The sequence below is a fragment of the Gymnogyps californianus genome, chromosome Z (assembly GCF_018139145.2).
Source record: "Gymnogyps californianus isolate 813 chromosome Z, ASM1813914v2, whole genome shotgun sequence".
Lineage (NCBI taxonomy): Eukaryota > Metazoa > Chordata > Aves > Accipitriformes > Cathartidae > Gymnogyps > Gymnogyps californianus.
In genome coordinates this window covers 19,306,560-19,327,895 of record NC_059500.1, presented here as the reverse complement: position 1 = coordinate 19,327,895, position 21,336 = coordinate 19,306,560, and the positions used below count along the sequence as shown (strand labels likewise).

Here is a 21,336-nt window from a genome sequence, read left to right as displayed (position 1 = left end):
ATTAACAGAAAATGCATTATTTTTGTGAATCTGTCATTCAACACAACCACTCATTTTGTACTAAGACTCATCCACCTCAAAATTTCTATTTCAATGTCACTATATAGTTGTTATTATGCATGCATAAAGGAATCATAAAGGAAAAATGTTTTCAAGTTCATTAAACAAATAAAACTCAGCATCAGGTGAGGAGTGATCAAGTTGGAGAAATACCTATTAAATCATTTCTCCATTTCTCTATAAATCTGAAGGATAAAAAAATGAACTAAATACCACAATTTTTAGATTGTCTATAACGTATATGTATAACCTGTTTTTGTGAAAAGTAAAAATAAAAGTAACTCATCTTACTATAAGAAAAATAACCTTTTTGTTTTAAAATCTAAACTACTTTTCTTCAAACTCCTCCTCAGTAAAGTTCGTCCCTGTCCGTACATCTAAGAAGAGGAATAAGTGCTAGGAAACCAAAAGGCAGGAAGGTTCTTTAGGTATACGAAAACTGCCATCAAAAAAGGGGAAGGTCTCAACTATCAACTCCTGCTGCTAAAGTGAAACTCAATATTAAGTTTAACTAACTTTTGGATAGAAGCAAACCACACCTCAAGTTAAATATTGCAACAGTTAAAGTTAATTTTCATCATATGAGTAAGTATCACCAGTACTGATGCATTTTGGAGGATTAAGCAGCTTTTCCTGTACTACACCCTCCTCACAAGCTGAAGTAATTTCCATCGTGCAAGTATACTTTAAACTAATGATAAAATTTTCTCCTGTCTCTAATCTGTAACTCCCAAGAGTGTCTACTTTCTTGTCTGATGCTTAATTATGACAATTCTAATGTTTAGACAGGGGAAAAAAAAAAACCTAGCATCACAGTATCATAAGTAGAGATAAGTAGAGAGGTATGTCATGGAATGAAGCAGCATAAGGAAAGCAAGGAATGATGTCTCGTCCAATAAAATGATCAAATAAAAGCTACAGTGAGTGAAGTTCTAGAGCAGAGGGTGGAAAGAAAAAAATCACAAGCACTTTTTTTCCTATGCCTGGGGGAAAAAAGCTGTGGTAATAAACCTGTAATAAGGTTTTAACATTCACGTTTTTAAAGGAAGAAATCCTCTATTAAAAAAAGGAGAGAGAAGAAGAAAAAATGTGTGTAGTTTTACACTTTCAAAATATTTGGTACCTTTGCATATTTTCTTACAAAAACCCTGTCTTCTCCTCATTTAAAAAAATGCTAACAAAAGCAGGTTTCAGACTACTTCTACTAATGGACTATAAAGTCTAGCCTTTTCATGTGCCCTATGCTGCCCCTAGCAGAAGACCACCTAGCATGCATATAAAAAATACATATCACAACACATCCAATGAGTACAAGTCCTGTTCAGACCTAGGATACTCCAGTGACTGGCAAAAGCATGGCCTCAGGGACCGCTCTCTGATAACCATTGATATAAGGGAAATCTAGACTTGCATCACAGATTTTTCTGACTTACTCAAACAGGATGAATATTCAGCCTGTGTCAAAGACTACTAAAATTACCAGAATGTGAGGTGAGCTTCTGTTGGCTTCAAACATGCTTCAGTATTATTGGCCCGCCAGACTCTGAAACAGTATAGTACTTCCCACAAAAAAACTGCTCTTCCAGTAAGGCGATTTCTGCTGTCATATCTCTATGACTTATCTTTTTTGTGGGAACTCTTTCTCTCACACAGCAGTACAGATTAGGCCAAAAAAAAAAAAAAAATCTTAAAAAGTGAGGTATTTTAACAGCACTACCATAGTAATTAAGTACTTACAAAAGTAAGTACTACTTACTTTTCAGTCTTTTTGGAAGGACAGGAAGAATTCTTTCTAAAGGGAATGGAGAATTACCTTGCTACATCAGTTAGTGCTCTTTATTCCCTGAGAACAGTTTAAAAAAAAAAAAATCAATTTCATGATTAGAATTTTTTGTAAACACAAACACATGGGAAAGTCAGTGTTTGAAAAAAAAATACAAAAATCTAATAATCTGCATTCTTTCTGGAAGTTTCTTCAGGACATAAAATAGAAACTGGTGAAAAGGACAAGTATGAAAAGTAGAAGGAATAAAGAGCTTAAAATATCCCTGCCAGATGTCTGACAGACACTATTCTTTTGTTTAAAAACTATACCTTCAAGCAATTAGTTCTCCATCAGGCAGTTGCCAAGACACCAGATCTACAAGAGGCTGTGTAACAATCCCAGTATTAGTTACTAACAACTTAGAGCAGTGTTTGAAGGTTCCTGCAAAATCTTCTTTGCTGTAACAGAACAAGTGCTCTCACATTACCCATTTGTTTTAGGTATGGTATGTTTATTGTCCAGCCATTTAAAACTCCTCTCCCACATCAAGTGCTGGTTCTGTTGGGGGATTCCCTTCTTCTGAAACTTGCTACTTTCTTCCTCAGGCTCCAGCTTTTTCATACCAAACATGTTTCCCCTCCTTATGAGCCCTCTTCATTCTTCATTCTATTTCCTCTTGTCCAACACACCTCATTACCCACCTATCATTTTTGACTGTTGCAATACTTAAAGAACTACCAGCTATCTCTCTCTTCTCTTCTTTCCATAATTTTCATTATTTCTAAACTGCTCCATGAGCAAGCAATCACCTTAACTGCCCTTCTGCCTTATATTGTCTGGAATTCCTATTTTATCATGCAAGTAAGTGTAAGTTATGCTCTCCTGCTCCTATGCTACTCATTTCCTTTGCAGCAGTCCCCCAGTGATTTTTGCCTCCGGATGAAATCCCTTATTCATTCCTTTGAACCAACTGCTATTCAAAACAGTTCTTACCAGCCTCTCATGCAACTAGTCTCCATTCACTCATCCCTTCCGACATTAGCATATTTGTACATGACCTCAGACTTTTTCTTATGTGCTCTCATAAAACAGCAAAGAGGAATCATAGAATCATTTAGGTTGGAAAAGACCCTTAAGATCATTGAGTCCAACCATAAGCCTAACACTACCAAGTCCATTGCTAAACCATGTCCTGAAGCACCATGTCTTCACGTCTTCGGAATACCTCCAGGGATGGTGACTCAACCACTTCCCTGGGCAGCCTGTTCGAGTGCTTGAGAACCCTTTCAGTGAAGAAATTTTTCCTACTACTCAACCTAAACCTCCCCTGGTGCAACTTGAGGCCATTTCTTCTTGCTCTATCATTTGCTACTTGGGAGAAGAGACCGACACCCACCTCACTACACCCTCCTTTCAGGTAGTTGTAGAGAGCGATAAGGTCTCCCCTCAGCCTCCTTTTCTCCAGGCTAAACAAGCCCAGTTCCCTCAGCCGCTCCTCAGAAGACTTGTGCTCTAGACCCTTCACCAGCTTTGTTGAGCTTCTTTGGACACGCTCCAGCACCTCAATGTCTTTCTTGTAGCGAGGGGTCCAAAACCAAACACAGTATTCAAGGTGCGGTCTCACCAGTGCTGAGTACAGGCGGACAACCACTTCCCTAGTCCTGCTGGCGGCCACACTGTTTCTGACACAAGCCAGGATGCTATTGGCCTTCTTGGCCACCTGGGCACACTGCTGGCTCATACTGAGCTGGCTGTCGACCAACACCCCCAGGTCTTTTTCCACCAGGCAGCTTTCCAGCCACTCTTCCCCAAGCCTGTAAGCATTGCATGGGGTTGTTGTGCCCCAAGTGCAGGACCTGGCACTTGGCCTTGTTGAACCTCATACAACTGGCCTCGGCCCATTGATCCAGCCTGTCCAGCTCCCTCTGCAGAGCCTTCCTACCCTCAAGCAGATCAACACTCCTGCCCAACTTAGTGTTGTCTGCAAACTTACTGAGGGTGCACTCGATCCCCTCATCCAGATCACTGATAAAGATGCTAAACAGAACTGGCCCCGATACTGAGCCCTGGGGAACACCACTTGTGACTGGCTGCCAACTGGATTTAACTCCATTCACCACAACTCTTTGGGCCCAGCTATCCAGCCAGTTTTTTACCCAGCAAAGAGTACGCCCATCCAAGCCATGAGGAGCCCTTTTCTCCAGGAGAATGCTGTGGGAAATGGTGTCAAAGGCTTTACTAAAGTCCAGGTAAACAACATCCACAGCCTTTCCCTCATCCACTAAGTGGGTCACCTTGTCATAGAAGGAGAGCAGGTTAGTCAAGCAGGATGTGCCTTTCATAAACCCATGCTGACTGGGCCTGATCATCTAGTTGTCCTGTATGTGCTGCATGATGGCACTCAAGACAAGCTGCTCCATAACATTCCCTGCCACCGAGGTGAGACTGACAGGCCTGCAGTTCCCTGGACCCTCCTTCCAGCCCTTCTTGTACATGGGTGTCACATTTGCTAACTTCCAGTCAACTGGGACCTCCCCGGTTACCCAGGACTGCTGATATATGATGGAAAGTGGCTTGGTGAGCACTTCCACCAGCTCCCTCAGTACCCTTGGGTGGATCCCAAGGGTACAGCTGATTCTGAAAATAATGAAGATAGCCTGTTATCACAGTAAAAATTTTGAGATGCCGTCTACCTGACACATCATAATGGCTACAAATTTAATGGAAAATGTTCCCCCCTAAGCACTTAAGAGATTCAGATATCCACAGTCAGCATTTACTCGTAGCTCTATGCCAGTGATATATTGTATATATTGCTTATATAAAAATCTCATTTCTGTTTGCCCTGCTCCACCATTAGCTTTAAATAATTTGTTTTCTTTAGAAGGAGTGGGCTTTCTTGTGAACACTTTCTTTCAAGACAAAATAAATCTTATTTAAATATTTTTATTTTAAAAAGTACTGAAAGTTATACCCTGAGGAATAAGTTTTGCTTTCCATTGGTCAATTTTGTTTTGCTGGCTAGTTTTCATTCTCTATTGAAATTATCAAGGTAAGAATCTAGGGAAATGAGCTAAGAATTCCTGAACCGCAGAAGAAAAAAGAGAACAGAAATAACGAAGGAATAAACACAATTTTATAGCCATTTTAAAGCATGTTTGTAGATTTTTATTTGAAACTGGTTTATTCTCATTATTACAGTTATTTGGAAACCGAGTAAGCCAAGTCATAAGATGGCACTCTTTTTCTAAAATGGCTTCCAAACAAAGAGCTATTCCAGATTCACTGGAATCTGGAATTACATTTGCACCTTAGCTTAACACACAGTATCTTTTAGGAGAAAGACAAGCCCTAATTCCAACATTTAACTCAAAAACGGGAAACAAAAAGTCCCTCATGTTTTACTCCTCACTCTGAGCTCCTGCTCCTACTGGAATATTACTAATTTCTGCTCATAGTCAGGGTAGTGAATTTTTGAGATTGAACTTGTTCACATTGTATCAATTTTAAAGACCTTGCAATCTAACTTCTCACCCTACCAAGCTGCTACACAATAACATCTTAAATCAACAGTTGTCCAATTCAATTGCTGAGAGCCACTTTATATCCAATGTTTGCTTGACCACAGATAAAAAGAATTTAAAGAAGTCTACAAACATATAATAAACTAGCTTCCAACAGAACTGAATGAATCCAACCAGATCTCTAGATAGTACACTCAAACTTAAATTTGTGATTAGAGCCCCTAGCTTATTTTTGGTGTCATGGAGATCTCAGTATCAAGCTTACTGGTGATTTAAATGGAAGTTCTCCAAGAACCATTACACAAATACTCTGCTGGACCCAAGTGTGACCTGTTTACTCAAAACAAAAACTACAGAACAGAAAAGCATGACACTAAGTCAGGTGACTACAGAACAGAAAATACACCAGAATAAAAATGAACAGAATATTTGCATTCTAAAAAAAGATAATTGATTTACATTCTAAGTAGTTAGTTTTGAATATATATACACACACATACACACTTCATTTGGTATTAAATGCCATATGATTGAACATGTACCATTGTGACCCATCTCTGCAATGGAAATAATGTAATGGTAATCTTTTTTCATGTAAAATCAGTACAAGAATTTAAAATCCCTTTCTCTTATATGATTTAAAGGACAATCAAAAAAGTCACTGAATTTAGTAGCTGGCCATTTTTGTGCTGAAAACCCTAACTAAAAAACTTTTCCCTTAATTGCTCTTTACTGCTGACCTCCACAGCATAAGACAAACTGAAAGGAATTTTATCATCGCCATACCAACTGGCAATTCGCAATGAATTCACAATTGATTACTATTCTCCTTCCAGGAACGCCCCCTCCCCGAAGCTCCCAAATTCTGTTAGGAAAAAATCCAACACCACCCCTTCCCTTCTACACCCATTTCAGCCTTGCTTCCTTCTTCATTTGGCAGCAAGCTTCAGGCCCAGCAATGCAAAGGTTGCAGAAAGATGTCTCCAATGGCAGCAGTAAGCATTTAAACACATTTACTGTAATAGAACCATTTTTAAAAATTGTATTTTATGCATGCATGTGTACCCATAAATTATATCTGATAAGACTATACTGTGTACTGCAAGTATCTCTCAGATCCTTTAAAATAAAAGTTACAAAGTTTCCCATGACGGTGTTTGCATATTTTGTTCATTATTGTACACTGCCACACCAAGAAACCACACGTTTTGTTTTATGAGAGCATCTTACTAGTCTACGTGGCCTACCACACACACTTTATATAAGCCACTTGAGCTAAGGAAAAGTTTTCATTTCTGTCCTGAAGTACAGTAGTTTGATAATGACTGTATACAATATTGCCAGAAGCAAAAAACTACGTAGTTTTCCATGTTTAATTGCTTCAGTAATCTGCTGAAACAAAATCTGTGCGAATAGCAGATCAGAATTTGCTGTTAATATTAGTATAACTGATGATGTGGCAACTCTAGAAACTTTAGAAACAGCTGCTGGAACAGTTCCTAGGAAAAAAAAAAAGCCACAATTCCTCAGAATTCTATCTCACAGAGTATAAGTTTGGAAATTTCATAAGCTTTCAAAAGACCTTTTCCTTAGGACATTTACATGGTCTGTAAAAGAATGTCAGTAATTTAACACTTGAACTGTTTTAAGCAGAATTCAAGCCCAGTCTAGCACAATTTTCTTCTCCTTCAAGAAACTGTTGTGCTTAGAATTATTTCTTAGTAACACAAGTAATGCAAGAATTTTTACATGTATTTCCATAGAGCTAAAATGACTGCTGCCAAGTATTCCAGAGTTTAAAGAGAAAGTCCTGTTTGCTTTCTAACTTTGCACAGGCTTGTAATTTACAGAAAAAAGTAGTGATTTGCCAGTATACTGAGAAATAAACTGATGGAAAAGATTAGCTATTTGGTTTTGAATTGTTTAGAAATGTATTTTTTCTCAGTTCTCATAACTTGTTTATAGCCTTTCCAAGACTTTAGACCGATTTCAGTGACATACAAGAGACTGTATGACCAGCTTCAAGGAATTATTTAAGACCACATGCAGGCTAGGGTTACGCAGATCTTGGCAGTGCCAGAATCCAGCCACAGCTTCAATTTTGACCACAGAGCATCCTAGGCATCTGTACTTTTTCAAAAGTACCTAAGTGCTATCCACTTTACCTTAAGAATAATTTTGAAGTGGTCACAGATGAACCTAAAGCTGACTTAAGTTGCCCAAGAGACAGAGTCTCTCTGATACAGCTTAACGATACTGGCAGGTAGCTCAGAACAGTACTAGAAACTGGTGTCCACCATGTGAGGAACAGTCTAGGTGTTGGGACACTTACCAACTTACAACTGAAAAGCCTAAAATTACAGACCTTCTTCAATGTGAGGGAGTCTAGGACAAAGGCTTCTACTTCAAGAGAGTGTCTTGGCCAGCATGCTGGATAGGTGCTGGAATAAACAAGGCTCATAAGCCAGAGACAAAATAGCAAAAGGGAACTCATCTGTAGACCAGCAAGAAGAATTTCCTCAGGGGTAAAGAGTTCCGAGTTCCAGTACTTCCTTTGAGGGAGCTCATGTATTTTATGTTAATTGTTGGATAAGCAGTCTTTGGAGCACTGCCAAGGACTTTTCCTACGGAAATGCTCCCACTGGTGAAATACATGACCAGGCTCCCTTCATCCCATAAAATCTCCCTTCTTTGCCGGACAGTAGCTCAGCGTTAGTATTTGTTAGTATTTGTGATTAGTGCACTCTGCTGGTCATTGAGATCACAGGATTCAACTCATCTCAGACTGAGGGAACCTATACACCAGCTTTCTCAACTACTGGAAAGTTTTCTAACAACTAAGCCATTAAACAAAAAAATGCAGCATTTTCTCCATCAGACAGAGGCATGCCTTGAAAGAAGGCATGATATTTTGAATTATGAGCAGTAAGACATCTCACAGCTCAGTCCAATACCAGATACCTGGTCAGATACCTCACCTCATGCCTCACCTCCCCTTTAGGCAGCTATAAAGTCAGCACACAGGAATATTAAATTGCCCTAAAGGAACTCCTAGATTCCCACATAGCCCAGGGGATAGCACACGAAACAGATCTTTGGGGGTAGCTTCTTTATTTCAAAGAGAATCCTGGATCACCACACTGGGCTGGCTGCCCTGTACTTCAGACCGCTTTAAACACTGTAATGCCTACAACACTCAGTCACTGTTATTTTGAAAGTTTCCACCTAGGATTCTTTTTTATCACTGATAAAGAAGATCCAGGAACACACTTTAAAATATCACAACATACTTTAGGTAACACTAGCCGTTTGGATATAATACAGCAAAAAATTGAATGCTCACATCAGCTGGTTCATGATAGTGGAAAGCAATTTTAAAGAAAACCCAAGAAAGAGGGCCTAAGTGTTCATTTCTCTGATTACTGTGGGAAATACAACTCCTGAAAATTACATTTTGCTTTACTTATTACTGGACTGCAACTTGTTTTAAGAGTTCTTTTGCAACAGGTAAGAGACCAGGGTTTTTTTTCCCCTTGATATACCCTTGGTCACATTTTCCAAAAATAAATACAAACTTATTTAAGTATAACAGTGAAATTATAAGATTCTTCTTTCAAGCTGATTGGTAACTACTCTCCAATTAACTCATTATGTAACATTATCAAGATCAGACAAATATAAGGGCTCCTTTGGATTCTTCTCTGAACACTCTAGTTCTCCTGCCCTTATAGCCTTGACCACCAGTTAATTTCCGTAACATAAACACCTGCCAGACAACATTATTGCAGTAGCATAAGATTTGGGGAGGGTGTTCAACCAGCAAAACCTATAATAGTCAGGATGATTGCTGGTTGAACACCCTCCCCAAATCTTATGCTTGTTTCACAGAAATGCCATTGCCTAACAACAAATACTTAAGTGAGATGAACAGCACAGTTCTACCAGCCCCACAAGCCAAGTGAACAGCTCGCTGTGGTGGAAGGGGGACAGTGCCTCCACCCCTCCTTCACGTCCCTCCCATTCATCCCTGGTCCCATGTTCCTGCTGTTGTCCCTCCCTGTAAGACCCTGCTACCTTAAATCAGTAGCAGAAAACTACTCTAGCAAAAAATTTATTCTGGTCACAGAAGAGGGAGGCAGGACCATGTGGCTGGAATGCGTGAGGAGCAAGGAGACTGAGAGGCCCCAGCTTCAGAAGCGGTGAGTCCAGCTGCCTGTGAAACCACAGTCAGAGAATCACACTCCTTCGGAGGCACGTCACATGTTTCTGAGACACCACACACTGAAGAGCAAAGCTATTCTTCACAAAAAGCCTTATATGAAAGGCCTTTCAATGTTAAAAACCGTCCCATTTTCTATAGTCTAAAATGTGGGGAAAAAAAAAGCTATTAAACAAAATCTTGAATTATATGTCTAAACTGTCATATTAAGTCAATGAAAACACAGAGGGGCATACCACATCTGAGTGATGTGGTGGTCATAACGCTGAAGGCGGCTGAAAATAAGGAAGATCTTAAGTAACTACAAATAAATACCATGGAGAAGTCTTAAACTCACTTTGAATGGAATGTTTCTCTGCAAAAATATTGATCATTCAATTATAAAAACCCTTTAAGTTAATTTCATTTCAGATCAATTTAAAATTGACATTTATACAAGTATGCTGGACCTACTGTATCGATACCAGAAATATATAATGCACTAAGGACTAGCATGGGTAAGTAATCAGGTTTTTCACCTTCAATGCACCTTACAAAAATCATGATGCAGTTCCTGGCTATACAAATCAATTCAGCTTCAGGAGGAATGCATGACCTTCAAATTCCCCCTCCCCATTCTTTAATAATTCCACCTGATATCCCAGTCAGACCATGGTTTTTTCACTGCTATACAGAAACTTTGGTCAGCAAAAGTGATTTACTTTGAAAAGCATGTACTTGGCCTTTCAGCAATTTGTGAGTGAAGGCATGTATAAATGCAATTTCAGTAACTGTTTTTCTATTTACATTTGTTATCTTAGCTGTGTCTCACCAGCTAATGACAAACATGACACCTACCCATGCTACACCAGGTGAACTCAGTCTTTATATAAGTATCTCCAAATATACATTTACTTCTGGTTGTGCTGTGATAAAAGATGCAAGTTTCACAGAATTACAGATATAACTTAGATTGCAGTTTCAGACTTTCAGAGACTGTATGTCAGTCTTTCTTCACAAGTTAAAGTTATTTCCCACAGCTTTTTGTCTGAGTTTTTTCATCATCAGCCACACTATCCATCTTTGACTTTGCTGTATACCAGTCTAAATCCTTAGCCACATGTCCGGATTGCTTTCTGAATATGTCATTCATCTAAATTGCAGTCCAGGTAACTCAGAGGCCAGGATGTCAGTCCTAAATCTAAAGAGTAAAACGGCCTGAGTATTGCCACATTGAGTACCACAACACAAAGCGTTGGGGTCCAAAACACTACTAAATCGAATCCACCACCTTGAGCTTTGTTACTAAGCTCCCTATATACCACTTTTTAAATCTGCACTTTGTTTAGCAGACTGAAAAATGTGTGTGCATATATATTACTCTGAAGAAATACTTTTATCTTGACTCTACCTTTTAGGAAAAAAAAAGAGCACTTCAATTGTGGATGACAAGCATTATATAGACATCAGTTTTTATTATCTAAAAACCATAGCTTTGTAAATAAAGCTCAACCTTTTCTAATTTAGTAAGAGGTCCGTAACATTTTTATAGTAAGATATTATTTTGGATGCATGCAATTGATTATTAAGTACAAATTTAAGAGGAAAATTCACCTGATAACAACGTTTCCATACCCAAACAAGTTCGGCAAATTCAATTCATATGTCCCACGGAGAGAAACAACTCTCAGCTCTGAGAAGATTTAAACTTGCTTTACATAATATGATGCCTTACTAATATTCAACTTCAGCCATTACAGCACTCATGTAGATACACATGAGAACACTTATATTTAAAACAATGCATACAGACATCATTTGCATTAGCTTCATGGGCTTTCTACAGCTTAATTCCTTGAGATAGTTGTAAGCAGAATTTAATTCCAAAAAAAGAAAAAAGGGAGGCAGAGACATAACTGTATTTGTTGTAATCATATGATATTGGTAGCAGAGTATGACTGTAAAAACAGAACAACATAATTTAAGAAGCACAGGTTCTGAAAAAACACAAATCTGGGTTGGTTCCCATTCAAAAGCTTCAGTTTCATATTACTGTATATTGCTGATCAACAATGATAATTTTTCACATGAAACATGAGCTATCTCCCTTTAAACTTGCCCTCGTCCATGGCAGTTGATGATAATGTGCTGCCATCTAGCAAATGTTTCCAGAAAAGTCTAACTTTGGAAGCTATTCTGTGACAAAACACCTAAAATTTCTTAGAAAGCTTTTTAAAATAGAAAACGTATACAAGACAGGAATAGCTTTTTAAAAAGATTCCTTCAGCCTGCGGGCTTATAAAATTAAACACGAGATGAGAACACAATTAGGCTTAATACAGACAAACCCCGCAAAAGCATGATCATCTGCAGTTGATACATAAGTGCAGAACTGAACTTTTTCATTCCACAAGTTATGTCTTCCCTTGTATAAAAGAATGTGATGAGTAGAAAATGGTAAGAAATACTACATTTTCCTCTTCTTTCTCAAAAACTCTAATCTTCACTGTTTCACTTTGTTCTAACTTTTTGCAGTCTTTACTTCCCCCCGGCTTACTTGGACACAGAAATCAAAATGCAATAATCCCATACAGGAATAGGATGTCTGAATTACAAACACATTTGTGTTTTTTAACTCTTTTCAATCTTAATTTTTCAGTCATGCAGTCACATTGAAATTGTATGTTATTTGCCAGCAGCAAGATAATGGCTTCTTAAAATTACTGGACCTTGCTAACTGTGGGTTCTGCCAGGATCTTGCTTTTTTCTGTTATTATCTAGGTATATATGCAATTAGAGAAAAAGAAAAAGAACATTTATACAGTTTTGGCACAATACCCATTTGTTAATATGGAAATAATGTGAGTTTCTGAAGCTGTTACAGTGATATAAAAAACTTTACATTAAAAAATAAAATAAATGATGAATACAATGTCTAAACTAATTATTCTGTGAATAGCTGAATAATTATGACTGATTTCTTGTATTTTTCCATCTTACTTCACCTCATCACAAAATCTGCAATTCCCTCTTATTTTCACTCAGGATCCTTACTACTGTACAGTCACTTCAGATCCCATTCATACAATCACCTAAACAGTATGACATTTTCATTCTTTGTTCCCTATTAGATTAGAACAGTTGGGAGCATGTTGCTTCATGGAGGCACTATTCTTTAACCAAATGATAATTTAAAAAGACAAAACCCAACCAACTTTTGAGGTCTCTACTCCTTTCCAAATTCCCTGAAATTAGCCAATGAATTCAAAAGTTGTCAGAAAGGAGACACACACCACAGTCCTTTATTTGTCTCATTTCCTTGGAGGATTAGATTTTCATAGTAATAATATTCAACTTCCAAGTTTCTTCGGTGATAAAAAGTTAAATCATCACCCAATTAAATGTCCTTTAGTTTCAAAACATGTATACATTTTACTTCATTACAATATTGGAACTAAAGGCTTGATTCTTACACTGCACTAACAAAATTTTCCATTAAAAGCGTGAGGGGTTTTTTTGTTTTCACCAGGACAGTAATACCAGAACAACTCCTGCCATTGAATTACACTGAACTGAAGCTACCTACTCCAGTGGTAATTCAGAAATAAGCTAAACAAGTATATCTTATCTGTTCAAGGCAGATGCTGTGCAACTTTCACCTATGACAATGTAGTTTATAGGAATGCTGTAGACACTCCAGAACAAAGAAATTTTAGGACATTGATAACTATTTGTTTTGTTAGTTACCAGTATCAAACATATAACAGGAAGTAATGAAAATAAAGGTCAATTAACATTAAGAAAGGTCCCAAATTATGTTACTGAGAAACACTGGTCTTAGACTATTTGTTCTTCCTGTAAACAAAATATGAATCAGTAAAAAAAATTTTGAAACCTATCATCCTAGAATTTCTTAAGACTCCATGATTTAGCAGGCCATTATAGTTTATGACATTAATTAATAGCAGAAGTCTGCCTTTACCAGAATTAAAACCTGGAATACGTAAATATAATACAGCTGAATCTACAAGGCTTTATACAGAACTACCGTAAATCCAGCTAAGACAAACAAGTTTATCAGCTATATAAGGGTCATAAAGTTCTTTCTGCAACAACTACCATCATACCTATTTGATATAGCCTAATGGGAGAAGAAATTTGTATGATCCCTAGCATTGGCTGACTGTGGAATGCCAAAGGTGCACAGTATAGAGCTGCTTTGTAATTACAGTAAATCTTTCCCTTAGTAAATTGGAAGAATACACAAAAAAATCCAATAGTTTGTTTAAAACATTAGACTTTCTAAAATCATTACTTTATTCATGCTCAAATTCCACCATTTCACCTTTACTAGAGGAAGATAAATATTTCTTACCAGTAAAACGCGTTCTTACAAGGCCATCTCAGTAACAAATACACAGAGGATATCCAGGTATTGGTAAAGTAAATATTTCTTTCAGATTTTATGACTAATCACCATAGTAATTAATATAGCTCTGATACTTATGAAAAGGCTTAGGTGTAGAAATGGAAAAAATTGGTTAATCTATTCACACTAGGTCTCCATCCTACTCTTAGCCAGCCTGACCTTCTGTCCCTCTTGATGAGACGGCATCCAGGATTTCAGTGTCTATACTACCTTACGTCTCGGATGGACCTGTTATTAGAGAGTGCCTGCTTTTTGTCCAAGCTTTGATGGAAGCTCCCACCTCCAGAAAATCTAAGAACTGACTCTCAGTTTCCTCTTAGGATAGGGTGATGTTTGAACTATATGAAGGAACAGCATCCCCAGTGTCCTTACTGAAATTTTTCAATCTTTTGTACAGAAACCCACTGTATTCTTTTTCTGAAGAACTGTTTGGTCATTCCTCTGTCAAATGCTACTTCTTTTTTCATCCTTTGTTATACAAGTATCTCTTTGGTAAAAGACTATGAATCACCATCTGAACTTGATCAATCAAAAAAATCCCTGCTTCAACACTGAATGAAAAACTATCACTCAGTGATTCACTGGCACAGTTCAATGTGAAATCACTCACATTTGACCTTCATTTGTTAATAGCAAGGACCAAAAGCTTGTAATAAATTACCGAGTAAATATCTATATTTCATGTAATATCAAACTACATTTTTTCTGATGAACAGGCTACCTCTCACTAAATTCCTGACTTGCAAACCAACCTCTCTCAGAGTTACTATATACCTAGAACATAAAACTTACTTGAAATACAAGTGTAATCTGAGAATGTTTGTATAATCTGTCATTTTGGCTCTGCTGATGACAAATAGTAACTTTAACCATACAGTGAATTATCTAGGAATCCTGGAAGTGCACAATGCCATCTGCAGAAGCTGATACAACACATGCTCAGCAGAACTGTCAGCTACTCTTTAGGTGTTGCAGCAACAGTTTAAAGAGGCCAGTTTAGCTGTGTCAGACTTATTGTTCACAATAATTTACAAATCCGTAGTCACAACCCATCACAAGTGAAACACACCTAACTAATTTAATTCACACTATAAGGCAAGAAAACAATTCTGAAAGAAATATGAAACACCAAACTTCTTACATAACAGGAAAAAGTTAGCTCTAACCCATTAATTTCTCGTTCTCAGCCCCTCCACCTCCAAGAAAACAGGGCAACATCATGTCTTTGCTATCCAGGAGACAGGCAGCTGAGACTTTGGTAGGTCCACTAGAATCACCTGCAAAACTTCAGTGCGAACACAAACACAGTAAGACATGACATGATACGATGATGATATGACACTCAATGACAGGATGTTGAACCGAAGCACACATGTCGACAATTGGGCAACACCCCCTCAAAGATAGTTTATCTTCGCAAGACAGATCTTTATTTTCATCACACAGCCCTTTCGCTGAGAACCAGCACGGTGCGCAGCGTTTCCCAGGGCGGCGGTGGCAGCCGGCTCAGGCCACATGGCGACAGCCTCGGCCGGGGCCTTCCCCACCGCTCCAGGCAGCCACGCCGGCACTGGGATGGGTCGGGTCCGGCCGGGCCCGGCCCGCTGGCAGGGTGACACGCCGCCGCCCAGCTCTGCCACTTCCCTTCCCTCACGGTGCCCCGGCCTCCTCCAACGGCCGCTGCCTCCACCTGCCCCGCCGGGCCCTCCCCGGCCCAAGCCTCCCCAACCGCCCCCGCCGCCCTGCTCCGAGCGCCACCCCAGCGGACGCAGGGGCGAGTGGCTCACCTCGTTGTTGAGGTTCAGCACGGCAGCCATGGCGCCGGCCCCTGCTCGCACAGCTCCGCCGTCCCCCGGCTCGGCCCGGCCCTCGCCGCCGCCGCCTCCCCTCCGAGCTCTCCCCACGCTGTTGCACAGGCAGGGCGAAGCGAAACTGCGCGCATGCGCTGCGCGTGCCGTGGCAGGTCCGCTCCAGGCTGAAACTCGATGGTTAGAGCCTCTCTAGGCCAGCTCTCGAAGGCCTCGGTCCCCCGACTCCGCCCCAGCCGCGCGGCTTCCGAGTGGCGCGTGCGCGTCTTGCTGCGCGGTGGCCCCGCCGGCCCCCCCTGGGTTCCGGGCTGAGGCGGCCGGCGGGACGGGGGGTGCCGGCAGTGCCGCACGCCGCTGCGCCGCCAGCCCGGAGTCCCGTTTCCTTTAGAAAAGGGGGTAAAGAGGGTTTTCTTCTGGTTCTCGAGGGTGATAAGCGACGTGGGCGGGAAGAGGATCCCGCTCCTGACCTGTCTGAGGCGCCGCAGGGGCGGCTCAGACTCGCATGAGGTTAAACCTGACACTTCTCGCTGTTGCATTGCATTTTATGCTGCTACGTTGCACCTCAGCTGGCTAAATCAAAGACCTGAGAAGATGTACACCTCTAAATCCTTGAACTAAAGCGACATCTGCCTCTCTCAATGGCTTATAATCTTAGAAATAATCTGGGAGTCTTGCTTTTCTCATCTTGTTGCTGGCTTTATGGAACTAACCTAAAAAAGATTACATGAGTAAATGGTCAACAATGCCGTGTTTCTAGACTTGGGTTTCTCTTCCCCCTCCTCCTTTTCCCTATGACACAAAACCAGCCTCCATTTTAAAACTGCTTTAAAATTTCAGATTGATTTTTCCATTTGTGCAGAAGGCAGAGCATGGATTGTGCAGAAATTAAGTCGTCTGAGGCTTAACTTCTGTAAAATTTTATACACACAATTAATTGTAAGTAGCTGTAGTGAAGTAGGGCTGGACATGTGTTTTGGACTTTGCAAGATACCAGTCTGAAAAGTTTGGCAAAGTTTCATCAGAACTTTTCGTCATTATTTCCAGTTTATTGTGCTAGAAGTAATTGTTGATTTAAATTGTTACACATATTTTTCTATTTCACTGAAATGGGACTTTTACAAAACTCATGCCTAAGTGTAAGCAAGTCGTAGCATGTCTAGAGAATGAATCAGTTATTGTTCCAGTTATGTATTCAAAAGAACTGAGATTATATTTGAAAATATTTGGGGAAGTAGTTTTAAATATAAAACTTTTTTGTTTATACGAATAAAAGCAGTTCCAGGAAATTCTTTGGATGTTCACCAGCAATTAGCTGGCCCCTGGATGGCACTGTTGTGCCTGGAATCTTCTGCTTTGAAGTCTGAGTATTTAAACAAATACAACTGTTGTCAGCTGTCTGTAATGCATTTTGTCTGCAGGATCTACCATTTAGATGTTGTTATATTTTAATGTTTGATTTCTAACTGGTGCTTAGGCATCTCCTGTAACTGAACTGCAGCTAAATCACCTTTGGCTGTAATTTTGATCAAGTCTTACACGCAAGTGGGATCAGGCCAGGCTAGTCCTTCAAAGTAAAACTTTCAAGTACCGTTTAGGATGTTTCAGTGATACTGGTTGTTCAGTAGTACTCTAGGTTTCATTTGGATCAATAAAGAGTCAACTGAAACTATTTTGAACCCATCCCTTCATAACGTAGCAAAGGTATTTCGTTCCAACAGGAGCTGAATTTCAGGTTAAACATATAGTTGCCAAGAATGCTTTGGCTGTAACTGCAGGTGAGTGGTATTTACCACAGCTGCTGTTTCGGAAAAATCCTGACTTGGGCAGTTATATCCAGCCTACCTAAACTCAGCTGACCGTCATAGAATATTCTTTGCTTTTTATACCACTGATGGCAAGCAGCTATAGTGTTCTACATGAGAAGTAGCTGCATTTGATTATGTCTGCATATAAAGCAGTCTTGTATGTGATGCACTCAATGCCATCAATATATTTTTTAAAATTAAGGATTATGATCTCATATCTAGATTGGATTTGTATGCACTGAGTGTAAAACTGGAATCAGAAACTCAATAAGGAAAGATCTTCCAAGGAAAATAAAGAGGTGCTTCCCTTTGTCTTGATCTTTCCTGCAAAACTAATTCCTAGATATGCCAGTCTTAAATTCCGTTGTGCACCTTAGCAAAGAGAAAGACAAAAGCAGGACCAGGGAGCCAGCTGTGGTTCTGTAACTCCAACCCATGCCAGCCTGGCCTCACATCAGTTAGAGTTGTTCCCTGTCTGTGTAGCCTACTGGGTCATAACTTCAATTTTCCTTTCCATTTCCTCTGGACACTGATATAACTTGCTTTGGAAGTTTCTTGTAGACCCTGATGACATACTTCTGGCCCTTCTTAATCCAACAATTTTGTTTTCTTGTTACTCAGTCAGTCACTGATGAAAATACATATTTTTGTTGCTTTCGTCTTTTTGAACCTCAGTGGCCTTCCAGAGTTTAGAATTGCTGTGCCTCACAGCTGGTTCATTGGCTCTTTGTCATACTGTTTTTTGATTTAAATTCATTCTAAGTCAGTATTTTCTTGCCAGCTTGTCACAGTCAGGATGCTTTGAGGCATTGCCCCATGTAATACTTTCATACTTCGATGCTTTGTTCTGACCTTTCTTCCTTTCATGTCAGTATTTCACTCAGATGTTTTGGCATGCCTTCTCAGTGTTTGAACGCATTTTTCTGAACCATCTTCTCTACTTTGAGAACAGCTGCCTGTGTGTGCACGTGGCAGGGCAGCATGTATTTGTAGGACATAGTATGTTGCAGAACAATACAGGGGAGTCGGAGTGGTAAGCTATTTAAGGAAAAAGGGGATTATGACTGGGTCCGTTTCCCTCCGTTTATCTTGGCACTCTTCAGGCTTCTGTGATGTGGTGGCAGCTGTGCAGACCATCTTGCAGCTACATCTGGACTTGATTCCGGAGGCCATGCATATAAGTCATGTTTTCAGAGTACTTACTGAAATTTGTGATCATTGCAGACACTTGCACTCATATGCACAGTACAGATGTACTGAAATATGCATTGTGTTTTTTATTGAAAATGACAATAAGTAAATTTTAGCAATTTCAATTAATCGTTCATGTTTTGTGAACCAAATCTAAGAATTTAAGAAGTTTCACTGAATGAAAGTGCCAATAATGTTAACTAGACATTGAGGACCACAGAAACAGGTGTTGTGCAACTTGTAGCTTCCCGTATAGCAGCTTGTGCTCTGACTTTTCCCAGAGGAGTTTCTTTTTACTAATACCAAGGCATCTGTTCTGGGCTTGCTCCCTTTCTTTTATTGGAAATTACATAATTTTTTGGAAATTATAATAAAACTTAAAGGATCTAGCTGACATTAGGATCCTGTTTTTTTACTTAGCTCTCTACATATGTGTAGCAAGAGAAAATTTCAGCATCACGCAGCGTCGGCTCCGTGAGTGGATAGGAGAGACCATATGTTTGAGGCAAAATCATTATGCCTTAGACAACAAAGTTCTCTGAATATTCAAGGCCCAGTATATGGGCTCTGATGCCCAGTATATTTGTATTGAAAGGATGGTGCTGCTGTCATTGTTGATTCAGGAAGGCCAGAGGGTAAAATTAGGGCAGTAGTCTAGTTGATGATTAGGCCTGACAAGATAGCAGGAAGACAGGCTGAAACACGAGTTTGACTGAGGGGCGCGTTTGGAGTAGAAAGCTACACCTGTATGTTTCAGTCCAGAGATGACTGCTGAATTTGTGATAGCAGAAAAGATTACTCAAAGGTAAGATTCAGGGGGAGAAAAGGACAAAAGACCGAGCTCTCCAATCCCTTGCAGGAGGATCGCTTGAAAATAAAGCTGCAGAAGCACACAGAAGAGATCCCATGAGCAGAAGCTTCATGAGCATACAGTATCAAGATTAACAGTGGGTCTTTGCCGCAGCACACAGACAACTGACATGCTGGGAAAGAGGAGAGTGAAGCGGGTCTGACTCTTGCTCAGAGAGAGGTTGTTGGAATTCACAGTAAAAGATGCACTGGGAGTGTATATGGCATCTAGGGTGAAAGCTATTGTGGTGGGTTGACCCTGGCTAGATGCCAGGTGCCCACCAAAGCCGCTCTATCACTCCCCCTCCTCAAGTGGACAGGGGGAGAAAATAAAACGAAAGGCTCATGGGTCGAGATAAGGACAGGGAGATCACTCACCAATTACCGTCACGGGCAAAACAGACTCGACTTGGGGAAAAATTAGTTTAATTTATTGCTAGTCAAATTAGAGCAGGATAATGAGAAATAAAACCAAATCTTAAAACACCTTCCCCCCACCCCTCCCTTCTTCCCAGGCTTAACTTTACTCCTGATTTTCTCTACCTCCTCCCCCCCGAGCGGCTCAGGGGGACGGGGAATGGGGGTTTGGGTCAGTTCATCACACGTTGTTTCTGCCGCTCCTTGCTCCTCAGGGGGAGGACTCCTCACACTCTTCCCCTGCTCCAGCGTGGGGTCCCTCCCACGGGAGACAGTCCTTCACGAACTTCTCCAATGTGAGTCCTTCCCACGGGCTACAGTTCTTCACAAACTGCTCCAGCGTGGGTCCCTTCCACAGGGTGCAGTCCTTCAGGAACAGACTGCTCCAGCGTGGGTCCCCCGCGGGGTCACAAGTCCTGCCAGCAAACCTGCTTCAGCCTGGGCTCCTCTCTCTCCACGGGTCCACAGGTCCTGCCAGGAGCCTGCTCCAGCACGGGCTTCCCACGGGGTCACAGCGTCCTTTGGGCATCCACCTGCTCTGGTGTGGGGTCCTCCACGGGCTGCAGGGGGACAGCCTGCCTCACCATGGTCTTCCCCGCGGGCTGCAGGGGAATCTCTCTCTCTGCTCCGGTGCCAGGAGCTCCTCCTCCCCCTCCTTCTTCACTGACCTTGGTGTCTGTGGAGTTGTTTCTCTCACATCTTCTCACTCCGCTCTCTCTCGCTGCAACTGCAACTCCCCTGTAACTTTTTTTGCTTTTCTTAAATACGCTATCCCAGAGGCGCTACCACTGTTGCTGATGGGCTCGGCCTTGGCAAGCGGCAGGTCCATCTTGGAACTCGCTGGCATTAACTTTATCGGACGTAGGGGAAGCTTCTAGCAGCTTCTCACAGAAGCCACCCCTATAGCCCCCCCCGCTACCAAAACCTTGCCACGCAAACCCAATACAGCTATATAGGATGAGCCCTAGTACTGAGTCCCTGGAAAGGAATTTGGAAGTGGGCGATGGAGCTTGGAGATGGATGGGGAAAGGGTCTATGGGGTAGTAGCTGGAGTGACTGATGGGATTAGTGGGGCAGTCTGCTGAGTGTATTGTAAAGAAAAAGCTGCAGAGAATGAGTGAGCAAGGAAAGGATAAATTGTAGTACGAAACTGAAAGTAAGTGGGATCAGGAATAGCATGGGGTCAGTGCAAATGGAGAGATGTGAATAGGTGAGTAGATGAGAAACTTCTTGGCTAAAAGGGAATAGAATTTAGCATCCATAGAATAATGCTAGTTACTTATGTGAAAA

General features: G+C 40.6%; 1 protein-coding gene across 1 annotated transcript in view; it reads right to left on the bottom strand.

Moving 5' to 3' along the window:
- SRFBP1 (serum response factor binding protein 1) overlaps positions 1-15,824 on the bottom strand; it is a 78,015-nt gene extending 62,191 nt beyond the window's left edge. Inside the window, exon 1 of the mRNA XM_050913583.1 lies at positions 15,764-15,824. Coding sequence (XP_050769540.1) covers positions 15,764-15,793 — 30 coding nt within the window. The 5' untranslated portion in view covers positions 15,794-15,824. The remainder of the gene's footprint in view (positions 1-15,763) is intronic.
- Positions 15,825-21,336: the final 5,512 nt, after the last annotated feature.